At 53.6% G+C, this 19186-nt stretch overlaps 1 protein-coding gene across 6 annotated transcripts in view; it reads right to left on the bottom strand.

The window, feature by feature from the left end:
* Window positions 1-19186, bottom strand: part of LOC140399885 (ADP-ribose glycohydrolase MACROD1-like) — a 959160-nt gene that overhangs the window by 16085 nt on the left and 923889 nt on the right. For 5 of the 6 annotated variants that reach the window (XM_072489358.1, XM_072489355.1, XM_072489357.1 and 2 more), the window contains 2 exons: window positions 8084-8165; window positions 6323-6418 (listed from right to left, as the gene is read on the bottom strand). In XM_072489358.1, the coding sequence (XP_072345459.1) occupies window positions 6323-6418; window positions 8084-8165 (178 nt within the window). The remainder of the gene's footprint in view (window positions 1-6322; window positions 6419-8083; window positions 8166-19186) is intronic. The other variant, XM_072489356.1, reaches the window with a different exon arrangement.

Here is a 19186-nt window from a genome sequence, read left to right as displayed (position 1 = left end):
GGGCAGCACGGTATCATTGTGGATAGCGCAATTGCTTCACAGCTCCATGGTCCCAGGTTCGATTCCGGCTTGGGTCATTGTCTGTGCGGAGTCTGCACGTCCTCCCCGTGTCTGCGTGGGTTTCCTCCGGGTGCTCCGGTTTCCTCCCACAGTCCAAAGATGTGCGGGTTAGGTGAATTGGCCAATGATAAATTGCCCTTAATGTCCAAATTGCCCTTGGTGTTGGGTGGAGGTGTTGAGTTTGGGTATGGTGCTCTTTCCAAGAGCCGGTGCAGACTCAAAGGGCCGAATGGCCTCCTTCTGCACTGTAAATTCAATGATAATCTATGATTAATCTAGGACAAAGGTTCGGCACAACATCGTGGGCCGAAGGGCCTGTTCTGTGCTGTATTTTCAATGTTCTATGTTCCATGTTATACAACAGCGCCTATATTTCCTCAGGAAACTAAGGAAAGCATGTCCACATTGACTCTTCCCAACTTTCACAGATGCACCATAGAAAGCATCCTATCGGGCTGCATCACAGCCTGGGTATGGCAACTGCTCGGCCCAGGACCGCAAGAAACTTCAGAGAGTCGTGAACACAGCCCAGTCCATCACACGAACCTGCCTCCCATCCATTGACTCCATCTACACCTCCCGCTGCCTGGGGAGAGCGGGCAGTATAATCAAAGACCCCTCCCACCCGGCTTACTCACTCTTCCAACTTCTTCCATCGGGCAGGAGATACAGAAGTCTGAGAACACGCACGAACAGACTCAAAAACAGCTTCTTCCCCACTGTTACCAGACTCCTAAACGGCCCTTTTATGGACTGACCTGATTAACACTACACCCTGTATGCTTCACCCGATGCCAGTGTCTATGTATTTACATTGTGGACCTTGTGTTGCCCTATTATGTATTTTCTTTTATTTTCAAGGACAAAATGATCTGCTCGCAGAACAATAGAACATACAGTGCAGAAGGAGGCCATTCAGCCCATCGAGTCTGCACCAACCCTCACTTCCACCCTATGAAATGAAAATCGCTTATTGTCACAAGTAGGCTTCAAATGAAGTTACTGTGAAAAGCCCCTCGTCGCCACATTCCGGCGCCTATTCAGGGAGGCTGGTACGGGAATCGAACCCGCGCTGCTGGCCTGCCTTGGTCTGCTTTCAAAGCCAGCGATTTAGCCCTGTGCTAAACCAGCCCTGTCCCCGTAATCCAATAACCCCTCCTAACCCTTAACACTCAGGGCAATTTAGCGCGGCCAATCCACCTAACCGGCACGTCTTTGGAGTGTGGGAGGAAACCGGAGCACCCGGAGGAAACCCACGCAGACCCGGGGAGGATGTGCAGACTCCGCACAGACAGTGACCCAAGGCGGAATCGAACCTGGGACCCTGGAGCTGTGAAGCCACAGTGCTATCCACATTTGCTGCCCACTATACTTTTCACTGTATCTCGGTACATGTGACAATAAACAAATCCAATATTAGCATAAGCAGCTTGAGGTACTTGCAAATGAATGGGGATATGGATTTAATCATTATTGTCCAACGTCCACAGACTACATGATCTGAGTGTGCGCGAACACTATTGGTCCGGCCTCACACATTGTTTTAGAGTCGCCGGGCTGCAATTTCGAAGCTGAGACGGAAACCTGACACTGGGTTGAACCCCGGACCCGGGCCTTCACCTGAACGGTGTCGCTCTTGCATTGCTGTTTTTAAATGTTAATAGGCCGATTGCCCAGGGAGGTGAGCCGCCTGTCTGTCACCAGCGACAAAGGCAGGCGGCAGCCATGTCGGGGGCCGCCAAGGCGAGCGGACGGTTTCAGAAAAGGGCCGGGAATACAAAGGTGATGCAAAATGGGCATGGACGACAAGTTGAGGTGCAGCATCTGACTTCACAAAAGGACGCAGACGGAAACAAAATTTCATTTGCCCCCACGGCAACCCCCGATCGCCGAGTACTGACTTGCGGCGGGGTGTTTGGTTGGGAAGAAAATTGAAAAGCCATTCTGTTCCAGACAGGCTACTTAACAAAATGGCTTGGAGAGCTTAAGGGGCCATTATGTGGGGGCGAGTGCGTCTCGTTCCCAAAGGGAATGGGGGAAATGTGGGACTCATTCCCACAGAGAGTGGGGAGAATGTGGGTCTCGTTCCCAAAGGGAATGGGGGAAATGTGGGACTTGTTCCCAGAGAGTGGGGAGAATGTGGGTCTTGTTCCCAAAGGGAATGGGGGAAATGTGGGGCTTGTTCCCAGAGAGTGGGGAGAATGTGGGTCTCGTTCCCACAGGGAGTGGGGAGAATGTGGGACTCGCTCCCACAGGGAGTGGGGAGAATGTGGGACTCGTTCCCAAAGGGAATGGGGGAAATGTGGGACTCGCTCCCACAGGGAGTGGGGAGAATGTGGGTCTCGTTCCCAAAGGGAATGGGGGAAATGTGGGACTCGCTCCCACAGGGAGTGGGGAGAATGTGGGACTCGCTCCCACAGGGAGTGGGGAGAATGTGGGACTCGCTCCCACAGGGAGTGGGGAGAATGTGGGACTCGCTCCCACAGGGAGTGGGGAGAATGTGGGACTCGCTCCCCACGGGGAGTGGGGGAGAATGTGGGACTCGCTCCCACGGGGACTGGGGAGAATGTGGGACTCGCTCCCACAGGGAGCGGGGGGAATGTGGAACTCGCTCCCACAGGGAGTGGGGAGAATGTGGGACTCGCTCCCACGGGGAGTGGGGGAGAATGTGGAACTCGCTCCCACAGGGAGTGGGGGAGAATGTGGGACTCGCTCCCACAGGGAGTGGGGGAGAATGTGGAACTCGCTCTAACAGGGAGTGGGGGAGAATGTGGAACTCGCTCCCACAGGGAGTGGGGGGGGGAATGTGGAACTCGTTCCCACAGGGAGTGGGGGTGAATGTGGGATTCGCTCCCACAGGGAGTGGGGGAGAATGTGGAACTCGTTCCCACAGGGAGTGGGGGAGAATGTGGGATTCGCTCCCACAGGGAGTGGGGAGAATGTGAAACTCGCTCCCACAGGGAGTGAGGGAGAATGTGGGATTCGCTCCCACTGTGCGGAAATGCTTGTCTGAGACACCAATTTGGGTCTGGTTGGGCTGCGTGACCAGTTTCAGCGCTGTCGGTGCAATGTGGTCAGTCATCGCGGTAATGTTCTGTGCAAATTCTTCGTACCCATCCCTCCAGCAACATTTGTTAAAGGCAGCCCAGAAAAGCGGACAAAGTCCAGAAAAAGCAAGGCCTCACCAAGCTTTCCATCTTCAATGATTCAAAATCGCCCAGCTTGGTGCTTAATCACCAGAGGCACAAATCAGTTTAACAATTAGAAAAGCAAAACAGATGTAGACGAATAAAGCCGTCACAGTGCGCAATCAGCTGATATACTGCGTGTCCCACCGCACTATTTAAACATCTGTTTTACCCGAGTAAGTTGTGAGACAGCGCGAGTGATTGCAAATTAAACTACGCACAGACAGCTCTTACCAGGCTGCGTGTTCAGTTAGCCAGTAAGTCGATATTTCAATGTTAAGAATCTCCTTCACAATGACTGAATATTCTTGTTGCTTGGGCCTCGCCCCCGAAGCAACCTTCTCTAAACCTCTGCTCTTTTATTCGCCGCCCCGCTCCGCACTCTACCCGTTCCTGACGGAGCCTTCAACCTTTCTTTCCCCACCCATTGAAGCTCTCCCCAGACACCTTCACCTTCCTGTTGTGTGTGTGTGTGTGTGTGTGTGGGGGGGTGCTAACCACTGGGCCACCGCCCCTGCCCCGCATTGCTAGATTTCGATTCCTGGGGCGGAATTCTCCGGAAACGGCGCGATGTCCACCGACTGGCGCCCAAAACGGCGCCAATCAGGCGGGCATCGCACCGCCCCAAAGGTGCGGAATGCTCCGCATCTTTGGGGGCCGAGCCCCAACATTGAGGGGCTAGGCAGACGGCGGAGGAATTTCCGCCCCGCCAGCTGGCGGAAACGGCCTTTGTTGCCCCGCCAGCTGGCGCGGAAATGACATCCCCGGGCGGCGCATGCGCGGGAGCGTCAGCGGCCGCTGACAGTTTCCCACGCATGCGCAGTGGGGAGAGTCTCTTCCGCCTCCGCCATGGTGGAGACCGTGGCGGAGACGGAAGGGAAAGTGTGCCCCCACGGCACAGGCCCGCCCGCGGATCGGTGGGCCCCGATCGCGGGCCAGGCCACCGTGGGGGCACCCCCCGGGGCCAGATCGCCCCGCGCCCCCCCCAGGACCCCGGAGCCCACCCGCGCCGCCTTGTCCCGCCGTTCAAAAGGTGGTTTAATCCACGCCGGCGGGACAGGCAATTTATGGGCGGGACTTCGGCCCATCCGGGCCGGAGAATCGAGCGGGGGGGGGGGTCCGCCATCCGGCGCGGCCCGATTCCCGCCCCCGCCGAATCTCCGGTGCCGGAGACTTCGGCAACCGGCGGGGGTGGGATTCACGCCAGCCCCCGGCGATTCTCCAACCCGGCGGGGGGTCGGAGAATGACGCCCCCTGATCTTCCCAGTCCCCACTGGACTTGAGGTATTTTGCTACATTAATGGTGATGTTGCAAACGTGCGTTGATGGCAGCATGATTAGCTGTCTCTTACTGAACATAGAACATAGAACATTACAGCGCAGTACAGGCCCTTCGGCCCTCGATGTTGCGCCGACCTGTGAAACCACTCTAAAGCCCATCTACACTATTCCCTTATCGTCCATATGTCTATCCAATGACCATTTGAATGCCCTTAGTGTTGGCGAGTCCACTACTGTTGCAGGCAGGGCATTCCACGCCCTTACTACTCTCTGAGTAAAGAACCTACCTCTGACATCTGTCCTATATCTATCTCCCCTCAATTTAAAGCTATGTCCCCTCGTGCTAGACATCACCATCCGAGGAAAAAGGCTCTCACTGTCCACCCTATCCAATCCTCTGATCATCTTGTATGCCTCAATTAAGTCACCTCTTAACCTTCTTCTCTCTAACGAAAACAGCCTCAAGTCCCTCAGCCTTTCCTCATAAGATCTTCCCTCCATACCAGGTAAATCTCCTCTATACCCTTTCCAATGCTTCCACATCCTTCCTATAACGCGGCGACCAGAATTGCACGCAATACTCCAAATGCGGCCGCACCAGAGTTTTGTACAGCTGCAACATGACCTCATGGCTCCGAAACTCAATCGCTCTACCAATAAAAGCTAACACATCGCACGCCTTCTTAACAACCCTCTCAACTTTCAGGGATCTATGTACATGGACACCGAGATCTCTCTGCTCATCCACACTGCCAAGAATCTTACCATTAGCCCAGTACTCTGTCTTCCTGTTATTCCTTCCAAAATGAATCTGAGGTCCAGTCCTGCTGGTTTACAAATGCAATATTGCCACGACGGTAAACTCATGAATCGCCTCTGCCTTTAATATTCAATCACACAGATTTCAAAATGTTCCAGCTGATTTTATTGCTAGCTTGGGTGCTCACTAATCAGCTTGATGTCTGCAGTTATGGGGTAGCATTTAACAGGAAGATAGAACTGCCATTAATATAACTTCTCTCTTGCCCTCAGCAGGCCACAGAGGCAATACATTACTTTCAAAGTGGCAGTGATGCTTCCGCAGCACCTGCAGGAGCCAATTTGCACACAGGATCCTCCGCAGCCCCGCTCCGAAAACCCGTTTGGCTCCGGGGGCGGAGAATCGAAGTTTCCGACCGAATCGGGCCCGGCGCCCCTCCGCCGATTCTCCGGGCCCCGAATAGCCGTGCGTCCGCAAATTACAGCGCGTGGCGTGGGAAGGATCGTTGGGCACGGGCCGATCCTCTGGGGGTGGGGTGGGGGGGGGGGGGGGGGGGTGGGGGGGGGGGGGGGGGGGGGGCAAGTATGTTGGTGTTTGCCCACGGCCGGAGGAGATGGAGCGTTTACTCTGTATCTAACCCCGTGCTGTACCTGTCCTGGGAGTGTTTGATGGGGACAGTGTAGAGGGAGCTTTACTCTGTATCTAACCCCGTGCTGTACCTGTCCTGGGAGTGTTTGATGGGGACAGTGTAGAGGGAGCTTTACTCTGTATCTAACCCTGTGCTGTATCTGTCCTGGGAGTGTTTGATGGGGACAGTGTAGAGGGAGCTTTACTCTGTATCTAACCCCGTGCTGTACCTGTCCTGGGAGTGTTTTACGGGGAACACTGTAGGTTTACTCTCAATGCTGGACAGGACAGTACAGATGCTGTTTTATTGAAAGAAAAAAGGAATTGGAAGGTTTAGAGAAATGGATGTTTTGCCGTTAATGCTGCCCTATAAATCATCCCGCCGCAATAAAGTGCAGACACAAACCTTGTTTGTTCTCGAGTTTCAGCGTTTTTTCAGCCTGGGTTTTATCTTTATCAGCAGAGTTAGGTTTCTCCTTTGGAGGCTGTGGAGTAACAGCGTCTGAAGATAAATGAAAATCAGAAAGCAAAATGATTGTACGGCTGACACGAGGAGATGGCTATTTTTCTCACCATTTATCTTCCATCTGTCGGTCTCCCTCACACCCCGTGTTGGTTAGCGGGAGATTGTGACCTTTGGGGAGTGTGCGCCCAGTGACTTGCCAAAGCTCAGACCGCGCCCCCCCCCCCCAATCCCCCAGGGGTCCAGGTCCAGTTCCCAGTCTGGATTAGTTGGGTCATACTCAGGGTTGTGGGAGGTGGCGGAACAATAATTGTCGTATGAGGAACGGTTGATGAAGGCAGACAGCATTGTCAGAGAGCCCTCCCACCCAGGCTTTGCCCTCTTCCAGACCCTTCCGTCAGGCAGAAGATGCAGAAGCCTGAAGACACATCCAGACATCGGAACAGCTTCTTCCCCACAGCTACCAGACTCCTCAACGACTCCCCCTCAGACTGATCTGTTCCCTGTAAGAACACTATTCACGACGCCCTATGCTGCTCTTGCTCATGTATTTGCTTTGTTTGACCCCTTGTTCCGCACTGTAACCAATCACTGTTTGTCGATGTACCATTTGTCAATGTACTCTGTCGATTATTCTTTTTGTCTACTATGTGCACGATGGCCCGAATGGCCTCCTTCTGCACTGTAAATTCTATGATAATCTATGATTAATCTAGGACAAAGGTTCGGCACAACATCGTGGGCCGAAGGGCCTGTTCTGAGCTGTATTTTTCTATGTTCTATGTTCTATGTACGTACTGTGTACGTTCCCTCGGCCGCAGAAAAATACTTTTCACTGTACTTCGGTACATGTGACAATAAACCAAATCAATCAATCAATCTCTCTCTCACTCCATTTGTTCTCCTTGCCCCTCACCTGTCGCTCTTTTCCCACTCCATTCCAATTCTATCTTTTGTAGCCCCCCCTGATGCCACCCTAGTCCGTTCCTTGTGTTCCGTTTCTTTCTCGCTCTTCACTATTCCCACCCCCCCTTTCCCTTATTTCCGAGGAGGGTGGGGGGGCGCCCATGGCCCCGGTATGACCCACGGGCCTTCTGTCTGAACCCAGGGGTTGTCGGAGATAACCGAACCGGTGGGCGAGGTGGGAGAATTACCAATCAGAGCAGAAATTGATGTGTTTCCCTCCCAGCGAATACTTGTTGGTGTATTTGTATCCCCCATGGCTTCCAATAGCTCATCATTCGAGCTTTGACTTGTGCTACTATTACCGATACCCATGCTAAGAAAGCCATCGATTGCGTTGGGTTTGACTGGGCGGCATGGTAGCACAGTGGTTAGCACTGTTGCCTCACAGCACCAGGGTCCCTGGTTCGATTCCCGGCTCGGGCCACTGTCTGTGCGGAGTCTGCACGTTCTCCCCTGGTGTCTGCGTGGGTTTCCTCCGGGTGCTCCGGTTTCCTCCCACAGTCCAAAGATGCGCCGGTTAGGTGGATTGGCCGCGCTAAATCGCCCCTTAGTGTCCAAAAACTTTAGGTGGGGTTACGGGGATAGTTTGGAGGCGTGGGGGCGCTCTTTCCAAGGGCCGGTGCAGACTCGATGGGCTGAATGGCCTCCTTCTGCACTGTAAATTCGATGAATCTATCCCTGATACTCTTCTGTTACGTTGACAAGAAACCTCAGAAGTGAAATGGTGATTTCTCTTACCATAGGGGAAATAAAAGGGCATCTTCTCCTTGTACAGGCTGTGATCGAACTTCAGAAAAACGCAGAATATGATCCGATCGAACTGGAAAAGACATAAACCATCATTGCTCACCGGTCAGCTCTGTCTGTCACACTTTAATAACGCAAGAACTTCATCTTCACTTTGTCCTATCATTGACCAGCGGCTGCTGTATCAGAGAAATAAGCTTGCTCTGAGTGATGTAGACCCTAAAATGTTGAGGGAAAAATAGTTTCTCCCTCCCCATGATTTTTCTCCCTTCCTCCGCAGAAGCTTTAATCGGTTAAAGTCCCCAAGCGTCAATGTGCCACATACAAGCGGCCACATAAGAAGGTAGAAACTTTAATGATCGCACGGGAAATCCACACTGAGTAAAATGAGGAACACGGGGCGTCATTCTCCGACCCCCCGCCGGGTCGGAGAATGGCCGTTGGCCGCCGTGAATCCCGCCCCGTCTCCGCCGAAGTCTCCGGTACCGGAGATTGGGCGGGGGCGGGAATCGGGCCGCGCCGGTTGGCGGGATCCCCCGCTCAATTCTCCGGCCCGGATGGGCCGAAGTCCCGCCCTGGAATTGCCTGTCCCGCCGGCGTAAATCAAAGCTGGTATTTACCGGCGGGACCAGGCGGCGTGGGCGGGCTCCGGGGTCCTGGGGGGGGGGGGGCGCGGGGCGATCTGACCCCGGGGGGTGCCCCCACGGTGGCCTGGCCCGCGATCGGGGCCCACCGATCCGCGGGCGGGCCTGTGCCGTGGGGGCACTCTTTCCCTTCCGCCTCCGCCACGGCCTCCACCATGGCGGAGGCGGAAGAGACTCTCCCCACTGCGCATGCGCGGGAAACTGTCGGCGGCCGCTGACGCTCCCGCGCATGCGCCGCATTTCCGCGCCAGCTGGCGGGGCAACAAACGCCATTTCCGCCAGCTGGCGGGGCAACAAACGCCATTTCCGCCAGCTGGCGGGGCGGAAATCCCTCCGGCGCCGGCCTAGCCCCTCAATGTTGGGGCTCGGCCCCCAAAGACGTGGAGCATTCCGCACCTTTGGGCTGGCGCGATGCCCGTCTGATTGGCGCCGTTTGTGGCGCCAGTCGGCGGACATCGCGCCGTTGGGGGAGAATTTCGCCCACGGTTTTATTTACGCCAATGATATGTTTCCGCCCCTCTGCCCATGTGGGCGGCACAGCGGTTAGCACTGCTGCCACACAGCGCCAGGGACCCGGTGATGCACAATCAATAACTCTCGAGACAAAGGGAGTCATATCTAATCGGCTTTAATCAGCTAGAACTGTACCCAGCAGCTTCGATACAGAAAGTGAAGGCTGCTGGGATCGGCATGGGTTCTTATACCCCGCCTCTCAGGGCGGAGCTATGTATGTTAGCCAATGGTAGACTCCTAGGTCTAGCCAATGGTCATTCACCTCTCAGGTACTACAATACCTGGTATTACTACACCCGGGTCCAATTCCCACCCCGGGCTACCGTCTGTCCGGAGTCTGCACGTTTCCCCCGTGTCTGCGTGGTTTTCCTCCGGGTGCTCCGGTTTCCTCCCACAGTCCAGAGACGTGCAGGTTAGGTGGTTTGGCCGAGTTAAATTGCCCCCAAGTGTCCTGGAGAAATACTGATTAAAAGGTGTGAGGGTCACCTGGTCGCCGTGACCACCACTTTCCCCAGGGCAGCAGGGATGGGCAATGAACGTTCGCCTCGCCCAGCGAAGCTCACATCCCGTGAATTGATACAAAAAAACAATTAGCACTGGACGGGGGCGATGACAGGAGTGGGGTAGGTGATCACAATCCTTCAGGGCTACACTGAGAAGAGCAAAAGGCAATTTGGTCATAGAATCACAGAATGTACAGTGCAGAAGGAGGCCATTCGGCCCATCGAGTCTGCCGGCCCTTGGAAAGAGCACCCCTACCCAAGCCCACACCTCCACCCTATCCCCGTAACCCCACTTAACCTTTTCGGACACTAAGGGCAATTTAGCACGGCCAATTCACCTAAGGAGCACGTCTTTCGGGACTTGTGTGGGGGGAAACCGGAGCGCCCGGAGGAAACCCACGCAGACACGGGGGGGGGGGAAACGTGCAGACTCCGCACAGACAGTGACCCTAGCCGGGAATCGAACCCAGGACCCCTGGAGCTGTGAAGCAACTGTGCTAACCAATGAGCGTGCGAACAGTGGACAGGGAAAGACTTGCTGGCCCGCCCCGCCCGTCTGACACGATGGCGATCCCTTTTACATCGCAGCACTTGAACATTCCCAATCCCATTCCGAACGCACGCGAAAGGGAGAAGATGAAATAAAAATGAAAATCGCTTATTGTCACAAGTCGGCTTCAAATGAAGTTACTGTGAAAAGACCCTAGTCACCACATTCCGCCGCCTGTTTGGGGAGGCTGGTACGGGAATTGAACCGTGCTGCTGGCCTGCCTTGGTCTGCTTTAAAAGCCAGCGATTTAGCCCTGTGCTAAACCGATGCTTCGAAGGTTGAACTGGCAACGTTGGATTGAAGTGTTTGTGGTGGAGGACTTGAGCAGAGAGTTCTCCTGGTGAGCTGGCCTACCAGCCATCTCTTCAAACGTGCCACCACCAAGAGCTGCGCTCGGATTTCTCGCAGACCGATACTTTCGCCGGGGGCGGGAATCGCGGCGCGCCGGTTGGCGGCCCCCCCCCCACCCCGGCGATTCTCCGGCCCGCGATGGGCCGAAGTCCCGCTGCTGTAATGCCTGTCCCGCCGGCGAGAATCAAACCACCTCTCTTACCGGCGGGACTAGGTGACGCGGGCGGACACCGGGGTCCTGGGGGGGGGGGGGGGATGCGCGGGGCGATCTGGCCCCGGGGGGGTGCCCCCACGGTGGCCTGGCCCGCGATCGGGGCCCACCGATCCGCGGGCGGGCCTGTGCCGTGGGGGCACTCTTTTCCTTCCACCTTCGCCATGGTCTCCACTATGGCGGAGGTGGAAGAGACCCCCTCCACTGCGCATGCGCGGGGATGCCGTGAGCGGCCGCTGACGCTCCCGCGCATGCGCCGCACGGCAAACTCAGTTTCGCACCAGCTGGCGGGGCACCAAAGGCCTTTGGCGGGGCGGAAATCTGTCCGGCGCGGGCCTAGCCCCTCAAGGTGAGGGCTCGGCCGCTCAAGATGCGGAGAATTCCGCACCTTTGGGGCGGCGCGATGCCGGACTGATTCGCGCCGTTTTTGGCGCCGGTCGGCGGACAACGCGCCGATTGCGGAGAATCCCGCCCCTTAACTCAGAATCGATTGCGTCTGGTGCAAAACTGAACGTAGGGCAGCACAGCTGCCTCACAGCTCCAGGGTCCCAGGTTCGATTCCGGCTCGGGCGACCGTCTGTGCGGAGTCTGCACATTCTCCCCCCGCGTCTGCGTGGGTTTCCTCCGGGGGCTCCGGTTTCCTCCCACAAGTCCCGAAAGATGTGCAGGTTAGGTGGATTGCCCGCGCTCAATTGCCCCTTCGCGTCCAAAAAAGGTTAATTGAGGTTACTGGGTTACGGGGATAGGGTGGCGGCGGGTAAGGTGCTCTTTCCAAGGGCCAGTGCACACTCGATGGGCCGAGTGGCCTCCTCCAGCACTGTAAATTCTATGATTCTCTGAAATGGGTTCCTTTTATTAATCCCACAGCGTAAAACCGCGCGGCAGCATTTGCCTGAGGGCACAGCTGTGCGACTATGAGGTGCGTTTGGTCAAGTCGCTCTGCCTGTCCATCTTGCTACATCTATTACCCGGGAGAATTCACTCTGACAAACTCTGGGGTTTTTTTTTAGTCCCCAGCAGTACACTCGTGGCACCGGCGAGAAAGACAGAAATGGTTAAAAGACGCGAGGGGACTCTTTCACACGTCAGCTTAACAAGGCCACAAAAAGACAATCAAAGCTCGGGGGTTAATTTCTAGACATGAAAAGCAGAGAAATTATTTGAAACTTGTATGAAAAAAGAACGATACAGCACAGGAACAGGCCCTTCGGCCCTCCAAGCCTGTCCCGGTCATGATACCAACCTTTGTCAAGACCCTCAGCACTTCCTTGTGCCGTATCCCTCTATACCCGTCCCATCCATGTGTTTGTCAAGATGCCTTAAAAACATTTTTTTTAGAGCACCCAATTATTTTTTTTCCAATTAAGGGGCAATTTGGCGCAGCCAATCCAACTAACCTCTTTGGGTTGTGCGGGGTGAAACCCGCGCAGACACGGGGAGAATGTGCAAACTCCACACGGACAAATGATCCGGGGCTGGGATTTGAACCCGGGTCCTCAGCGCCGTAGGCAGCAGTGCTAACCATTGTGCCACGTGACGCCCGTCAAGATGCCTTTTGAACGCCGTTAATGTATCTGCTCCCACAGCCTCCCCCTGGCAACGCGTTCCAGGCACTCGCCACCCTCTGCGTAAAAAAACCATGCCTCGCACATCTCCTCTAAACCTTGCCCCACGGACCTTAAACCTATGCCCCCTGGGGACTGACCCCTCCACCCTGGGAAAGAGTGCCTGCCCATCCACTCTAACCATCCCCCTCATAATCTTGTAGACCTCTATCAGGTCACCCCTCGACCTCCGTCTTTCTAATGAAAACAGTCCGAGTCTATTCAGCCTGTCCACACAGCTAACACCCTCCAGACCAGGCAACATCCTGGTCAACCCCCTCTGCACCCTCTCCAAAGCCTCCACATCCTTCTGGTAGCGTGGCGACCAGAATTGTGCGCAATATTCCGAGTGCGGCCTAGCCGAGGTTCTATCCAACTGTAGCATGGCTTGCCAGTTTTTATACTTGGTGCCCCGTCCAATGAAGGCAAGCATTCCGTCTGCTTGGATCACTATGAATAGTCCCAATCTCCACGCTCTAGAAAGGATCTGGAGGTGCTGGAGTCGGTCCATGATTTACTAGAAGGATATCAGAACTGAAAAGTTATCAGTGGAATAAAAACATTGAATAGACTTGGGCTCTTGATAAATTGGAGAGGTTACCGAGAAGAAGTCTTTAAGATTATGAAAGGGTTTGATAGGGTGGATGCTGAAAAAGATGTTTGCAAATGTGGGCAGGACCAATCCACCTAACCTGCACATCCTTTTGGGTTGTGGGGGTGAGGCCCACGCAGACACGGGGGGGAGAATGTGCAAACTCCACACGGACAGTGACCCGGGGCCGGGATCGAACCCGGTTCCTCGGCACCGCGAGGCAGCAGTGCTAACCGGTGCGCCGCCCTATAGGACCTGAACTAATAGGGGGGGCCATTAATATGAGACAGCCACTAATGAATCCCAGGAGGGAATTCATGAGGAACCTCTTTGCCCAGGGAATGGGGAAAATGTGGAACTTGCTACCAGAAGGAGTGGTTGAGGCGAATAGCACGGATACATTTAGGGGGTAGCTGGATGAGGAGAAAGGAATAGAAGGATATGGTGATGGGGTCAGATGAAGAAGGAGGGGGGGGGGGGGGAGGGAAGGTGGGAGAAGGCTTGTGTGGGACAGAAGCACTGGCACAGAGGTGTATGTTAATTAGATTTAATACCACGTAATGTTTGTCACAGGGGCCACGTTAATATATCCTTCGCCTTCCCTCTTTCTTGTCTACCTTTCTCTGCCCTCCTCTTCATAGCTGCCAGGATATTGGATTCATAGATGATTTGCAGGAATCCTCATCAGACACCTATGGAGCGCGAATTATCTCAGCATTCTTAGCAATAGGACCAGTCCTCTGCTGGCTTTATAGATTTAACGAGGAGCTTTCGGTATCGCTATGGATGCTGGGATATCCCTCTCCTTGGCCCAACATTCACCCTATAACATCAAGCCTCAGCAACTCAAGACGTTCAACAGCATTCAGGACTCAAGTGTCCTCGCTGACAGCACGGTGGGTGGACCTACACCTCGGGGGCTGCAGCGGGTTCAAGAAGGCGGCTCACCCACCACCTTCTCAAAGGGCAACTAGCGATGGGCGACAAACACTGGGTCCAGCCACATCCACGCCCACATCCCCGAATTTTTTTAAAAAGTTGTCCATTTTGGCAGGAAGAGTGAAGAATCATATTATGGTGAGATAGTGCAGAGCTCTGAGGTGCAAAGGGATCTGGGTGTGCTAGTGCATGAATCGCAAAAGGTTAGTGCTCAGGTGCAGCAAGTAAGTAGGGAAGCTAATGGAATATAATTATTCATTGCGAGGGGAATTGAATACAAAAATCGGGTGCTTATGTTTCATATTTACATAGAATTTACAGTGCAGAAGGAGGCCATTCGGCCCATCGAGTCTGCACTGGCTCTTGGAAAGAGCACCCTACCCAAGGTCAACACCTCCACCCTATCCCCACAACCCAGTAGCCCCACCCAACACTAAGGGTAATTTTGGACACTAAGGGCAATTTATCACGGCCAATCCACCTTACCTGCACATCTTTGGACTGTGGGAGGAAACCGGAGCATCCGGAGGAAACCCACGCACACACGGGGAGCAGGGCATTGGTGAGACCACGTCTGGGGTACCGTGTACAGTATTTGCAAGGTACGGTATGTGGCACGGTAGCACAGTGGTTAGGACAGTTGCTTAGTAGCGCCAGGGACCCGGGTTCGATTTACCATTTGGGTCGCTGTCCGTGCGGAGTCTGCACGTTCTCCCCTCGTGTCCGCGCGGGTTTCCTCCGGGCGCTCCGGTTTCCTCCCGCAAGCCCCGAAAGACGTGCTCGTCAGGTGAATTGGACATTCTGAATTCTCCCTCTGTGTACCTGAACGGGCGCCGGAATGTGGCGACGAGGGGATTTTCACAGCAATGTCGTTGCAGCGTTAATGTGAGCCTACATGTGGCACGAATAAAGATTGGTGTACTGGCCTCCTTACTTCAGGATGTAAATGGGATGGAAGCAGTTGGGAGGGGGTTTACTAGACAGATACCAGGAATGGGCGCATTGTCCTCTGTGGAACGGTTGGACAGGCCAGGCGTGTGTCCGCTGGAGTTTAAAGAGTGAGAGGCGACTTGATTGAAACGTGTACGATCCCGAGGGGGACCTGACAGGGTGAATGTGGAAAGGATGTTCCTTCTTGCGTGAAAATCTAGAACTAGGGGGGGTGGTAGCGGCATAAAAATAAGGGGTCACCCTTTTAAGACAGGAAGGGGGAGAATTTATTTTCTCTCAGAGGGTTGTGGGTCGTCAAAAGGCCAGGGAAGCAAAATATTTTTAAGGCAGAGGTAGATATATTAATCAGATCAGCTCTTATTGAATGGCGGAGCAGGTTCGAGGGGCCGAGCGGCCTGACTCCTGCCCCCTAATTCGTATCTTCTTCCGTAAACGGATAGGCTGGTCATCCATTTGATCGCTGTGTTTTCCCTGCTCGATTAAACCTCGTGCCACAGTTGAGCGTCCCTTGGACTCAGTTGCCTTCATGACCGCACAGTGCCCTGCAGAGAACCGAGCTGCCAGTAGATGGTGCTGGAGTTGAACGGTTCGGAGGACAAACTACCTTCGCCCTTGTCAGCAACTGAACGTGGGCGGTAGTAACTGAATGAGCGGCTCTTTGGTCAGGCCTCGTCACGAGAACCATGTCCAATTCTGATCGCTGACCCGCAAGGAAAATAAAAAATGCAATTGTGAAGCCACGACAGGAGATGAGATGGAATGAAAATCGCTTATTATCACAAGTAGGCTTCAATTAAGTTACTGTGAAAAGCACCTAGTTGCCACATTCCGGTGCCTGTTCGGGGAGGCTGTTATGGGAATTGAACCGTGCTGCTGGCCTGCTTTCAAAGCCAGCGATTTAGCCCTGTGCTAAACAGCCCCTGCTGTAATCACATTCAAAGAACAATACAGCACAGGAACAGGCCCTTCGGCCCTCCAAGCCTGCGCCGATCACGTGGCCTATCCAGACCAACCGCCTGTATCCTTCTATCCCCCGTCTGTTCATGTGCCTATCCAGATAAGTCTTAAGGGTCACTAACGTATCTGCCTCAGGGGCTGTTTAGCATAGGGCTAAGTCGCTGGCTTTGAAAGCAGACCAAGGCAGGCTAGCAGCACGGTTCAATTCCCGTTCCGGCCTCCCCGAACAGGTGCCGGAATGTGGCGACTAGGGGCTTTTCACAGTAACTTTATTTGAAGCCTACTTCTACTTGTGGCGATAAGCGATTTTCACTTCATTTCACCTCACTTGGCCGTGCATTCCAGGCCACCACCACCCTCTGTGTAAAAAAACTTCCCCCCCGCACACCTCCGCTGAACCTATCCCCCCCTCACCTTGAACCTGTGCCCCCTTGTAATTGTCATTTCCGCCCTGGGGAAAAAGCCTCCAACTGTTCACTCTATCTGTACCCCTAATAATTTTATAAACTTCTATCAGGTCGCCCCTCAGCCTCCGTCTCTCCAGGGAGAACAATCCCAGTTTATTCAATCTCTCCTCATAGCTAATACCCTCCATACCAGGCAACATCCTGGTAAACCTTTTCTGTACTCTCTCCGAAGCCTCCACGTCCTTCTGGTAGTGCGGTGACCAGAATTGGACGCAGCATTCCAAATGTGCCCTGACCAACGTTCTATATAACAGTAACATAATTTGCGAGCTTTTATACTCGATACCCCGTCCTATGACGGCAAGCACGCTGTATGCTTTCTTTACCACCGTTTCCACCTGTGCTGCCACTTTTAAGGATCTGTAGACCTGCACGTCCAGATCTCTGTGTCTCCAATGGCCAATGTTTGATTAATAAATCATCCTCGAAGTAACAGACATCTATTTGAACAAATCAGGAGGTCTCAGCTGAGAATTAGAAACCAATTAGAGTAAATGAGGGATTAAACCATTGATAAGGATTCCCTTAAAGTAAGACCTCATGACTGAGCCTTGGCCTCCTGTGTTACTGCCTTTCTCAATTCATGAATCATCCTATCCGTTGATTTTAAAAGTGGTGTCTTTATGCTTTTATGATTAGTGATTTCCTTTGCCATTGTCATGTGAGAGTGCCTTTAAGAAATGGATGTTTAAGCAATGTACCTTTAAGAAATGCAGTGATGTCAGAGTGTGGGTGGAGCTGGGCTTCAGCTCTGTCATTTTGACGTTTTTAGTTTCAGTTTTGAGAGAGAGCAGCTGAAAAGTGCCTGGTTGGTTTGCTGAGAGCTGCTTGAAAGTAGAAAGCCAGTTTGAGGAGAAAGCATTTTGAGAAGCGCCTGTGCGCTGCATGAAAACGAGCTGGGACTGCAGGCTGATATATCTTTCCCATCCAACAGAAAATATATATTAACTGTAACCAAGTGTTACTGTTTTTGTGAAGGTGACGTTTTGTTGGATGTGTAGTTTGCCGGATTGGGTAGTGTTGTATTATTTTCGGGGTTATCTTTGAAGTAAGGGGTGTTAAGAGATCCAATGTTTATTTAAAAGGTTAATTTGAGTTCATGGAATAAACATTGTTTTGTTTTAAAAACCACGTGTCCATAATTGTAATCCCACACCTGGGAAACAAGCCGTGTGCTTCAAAAGCAACAATCCATTAAAGGGGGAGGTTGGTTGAACTCCATGATACAATTTGGGGTTCTGACAACACCTCTCCCATAACACCATGTATTTGACTAACTCATGCGTTGTTTGATATTTTGTTTCTAAGTTTTGATTTAGTTCGTATGCAAGTGTATTAAAGTGAATAATTAGAAATAAAGTTGTATTTTCGACACCACCAATCAACTGGACGATCATCGCTCATTAGAAGATAAAATAAGAGATCCTGCATCTCCCTAGCTGGCAGATAAGGGGCGGGAATCCCTTCTGACGGCAGAGTGTTGACGCCGTCGTAAAAACCGGAGAGTTTTACGACGGCGTTATCAGACCGCTAAGTGTAGCGATCCTCTGCCGTACAGGGGGCCAGCAGGGCACTGGAGTGACTCACGGCGCTCCAGCTGCCGATACCGTGTGAAATGGGCGCCATGGGTCTGCGCGTGCGCGCTGCGGCCGGCTCGAATTCGTGCATGTGCGCTGCGACCGGTGCAAATCCGCTCATGCGTGGCTGCGACCGGCGCCAACTCGCGCCTGCGTGATAGTTGCCTTCTCCGTGCCGGCCCTGACGCAACATGGCGGAGAGCTACAGGGGCCCGGCGCGGAGTTAAAGAGGCCCCCACCAGGAGAGGGTGGCCCGCCGATCGGTAGGCCCCCCCCCGGGGTCGGACCCCCCCTCCCCCCCACCAGGCCACCCCCCCCCCCGCAGCATGCAAGCCCAGGTCCCGCCGGCTCGGACCACGGCGCCGGCGGGACTCGGTGTACCTCGGCGGCCACTCCCGTGCGGAGAATCGCCCGGGGTCAGAGAATCCCGCCCGAGTTGTCCACAAGGAGACCTGGCTGACTGGTCCCCATGGTATGAAACATCTGCTGCCAAGGAGGAGTGAGGACTATTCTGTTATGTCCAGAGGCTGCTGATCGTTGCGTTATCATCTCGAAGTCAACCACCTCCAACACTTTCCCCACTCCCATGTTAACCTGTCCTCCAGACGTCACTGTATCATACCAACGAGGGCCTATTCTCGGCTAGAAAACTCTTCGGTCTTACGGTATTCACTTCGACACACAATTGTGTCCAATCGACTCTACAATGCACATTGAGCGCCGGTAGGTTAACGTGTAAGTTCAGTCGGCAGTTAGGAAGGCAAATGCAATGTTAGCATTCATGTCAAGAGGGCTAGAATACAAGAGCAGGGATGTACTTCTGAGGCTGTATAAGGCTCTGGTCAGACCCTATTTGGAGTATTGTGAGCAGTTTTGGGCTCCGTATCTAAGGAATGATGTGCTGGGGCCTTGGAAAGGGTCCAGAGGAGGTTCACAAGAATGATCCCTGGAATGAAGAGCTTGTCGTATGAGGAACAGTTGAGGACTCTGGGTCTGTACTCGTTGGGAGTTTAGAAGGATGAGGGGGGATCTTATTGAAACTTACAGGATACTGCGAGGCCTGGATAGAGTGGACGTGGAGAGGATGTTTCCACTTGTAGGAAAAACTAGAACCAGAGGACACAGCCTCAGACTAAAGGGACGATCCTTTAAAACAGAGATGGGGAGGAATGTCTTCAGCCAGAGGGTGGGGAATCTGTGGAACTCTTTGCCGCAGAAGGCTGTGGAGGCCAAAT

The sequence above is a fragment of the Scyliorhinus torazame genome, chromosome 24 (assembly GCF_047496885.1).
Source record: "Scyliorhinus torazame isolate Kashiwa2021f chromosome 24, sScyTor2.1, whole genome shotgun sequence".
Taxonomy (NCBI): Eukaryota; Metazoa; Chordata; class Chondrichthyes; order Carcharhiniformes; family Scyliorhinidae; genus Scyliorhinus; species Scyliorhinus torazame.
Note: the sequence above shows the minus strand (reverse complement) of the source record. Positions and strands in the feature narration are given on the sequence as shown.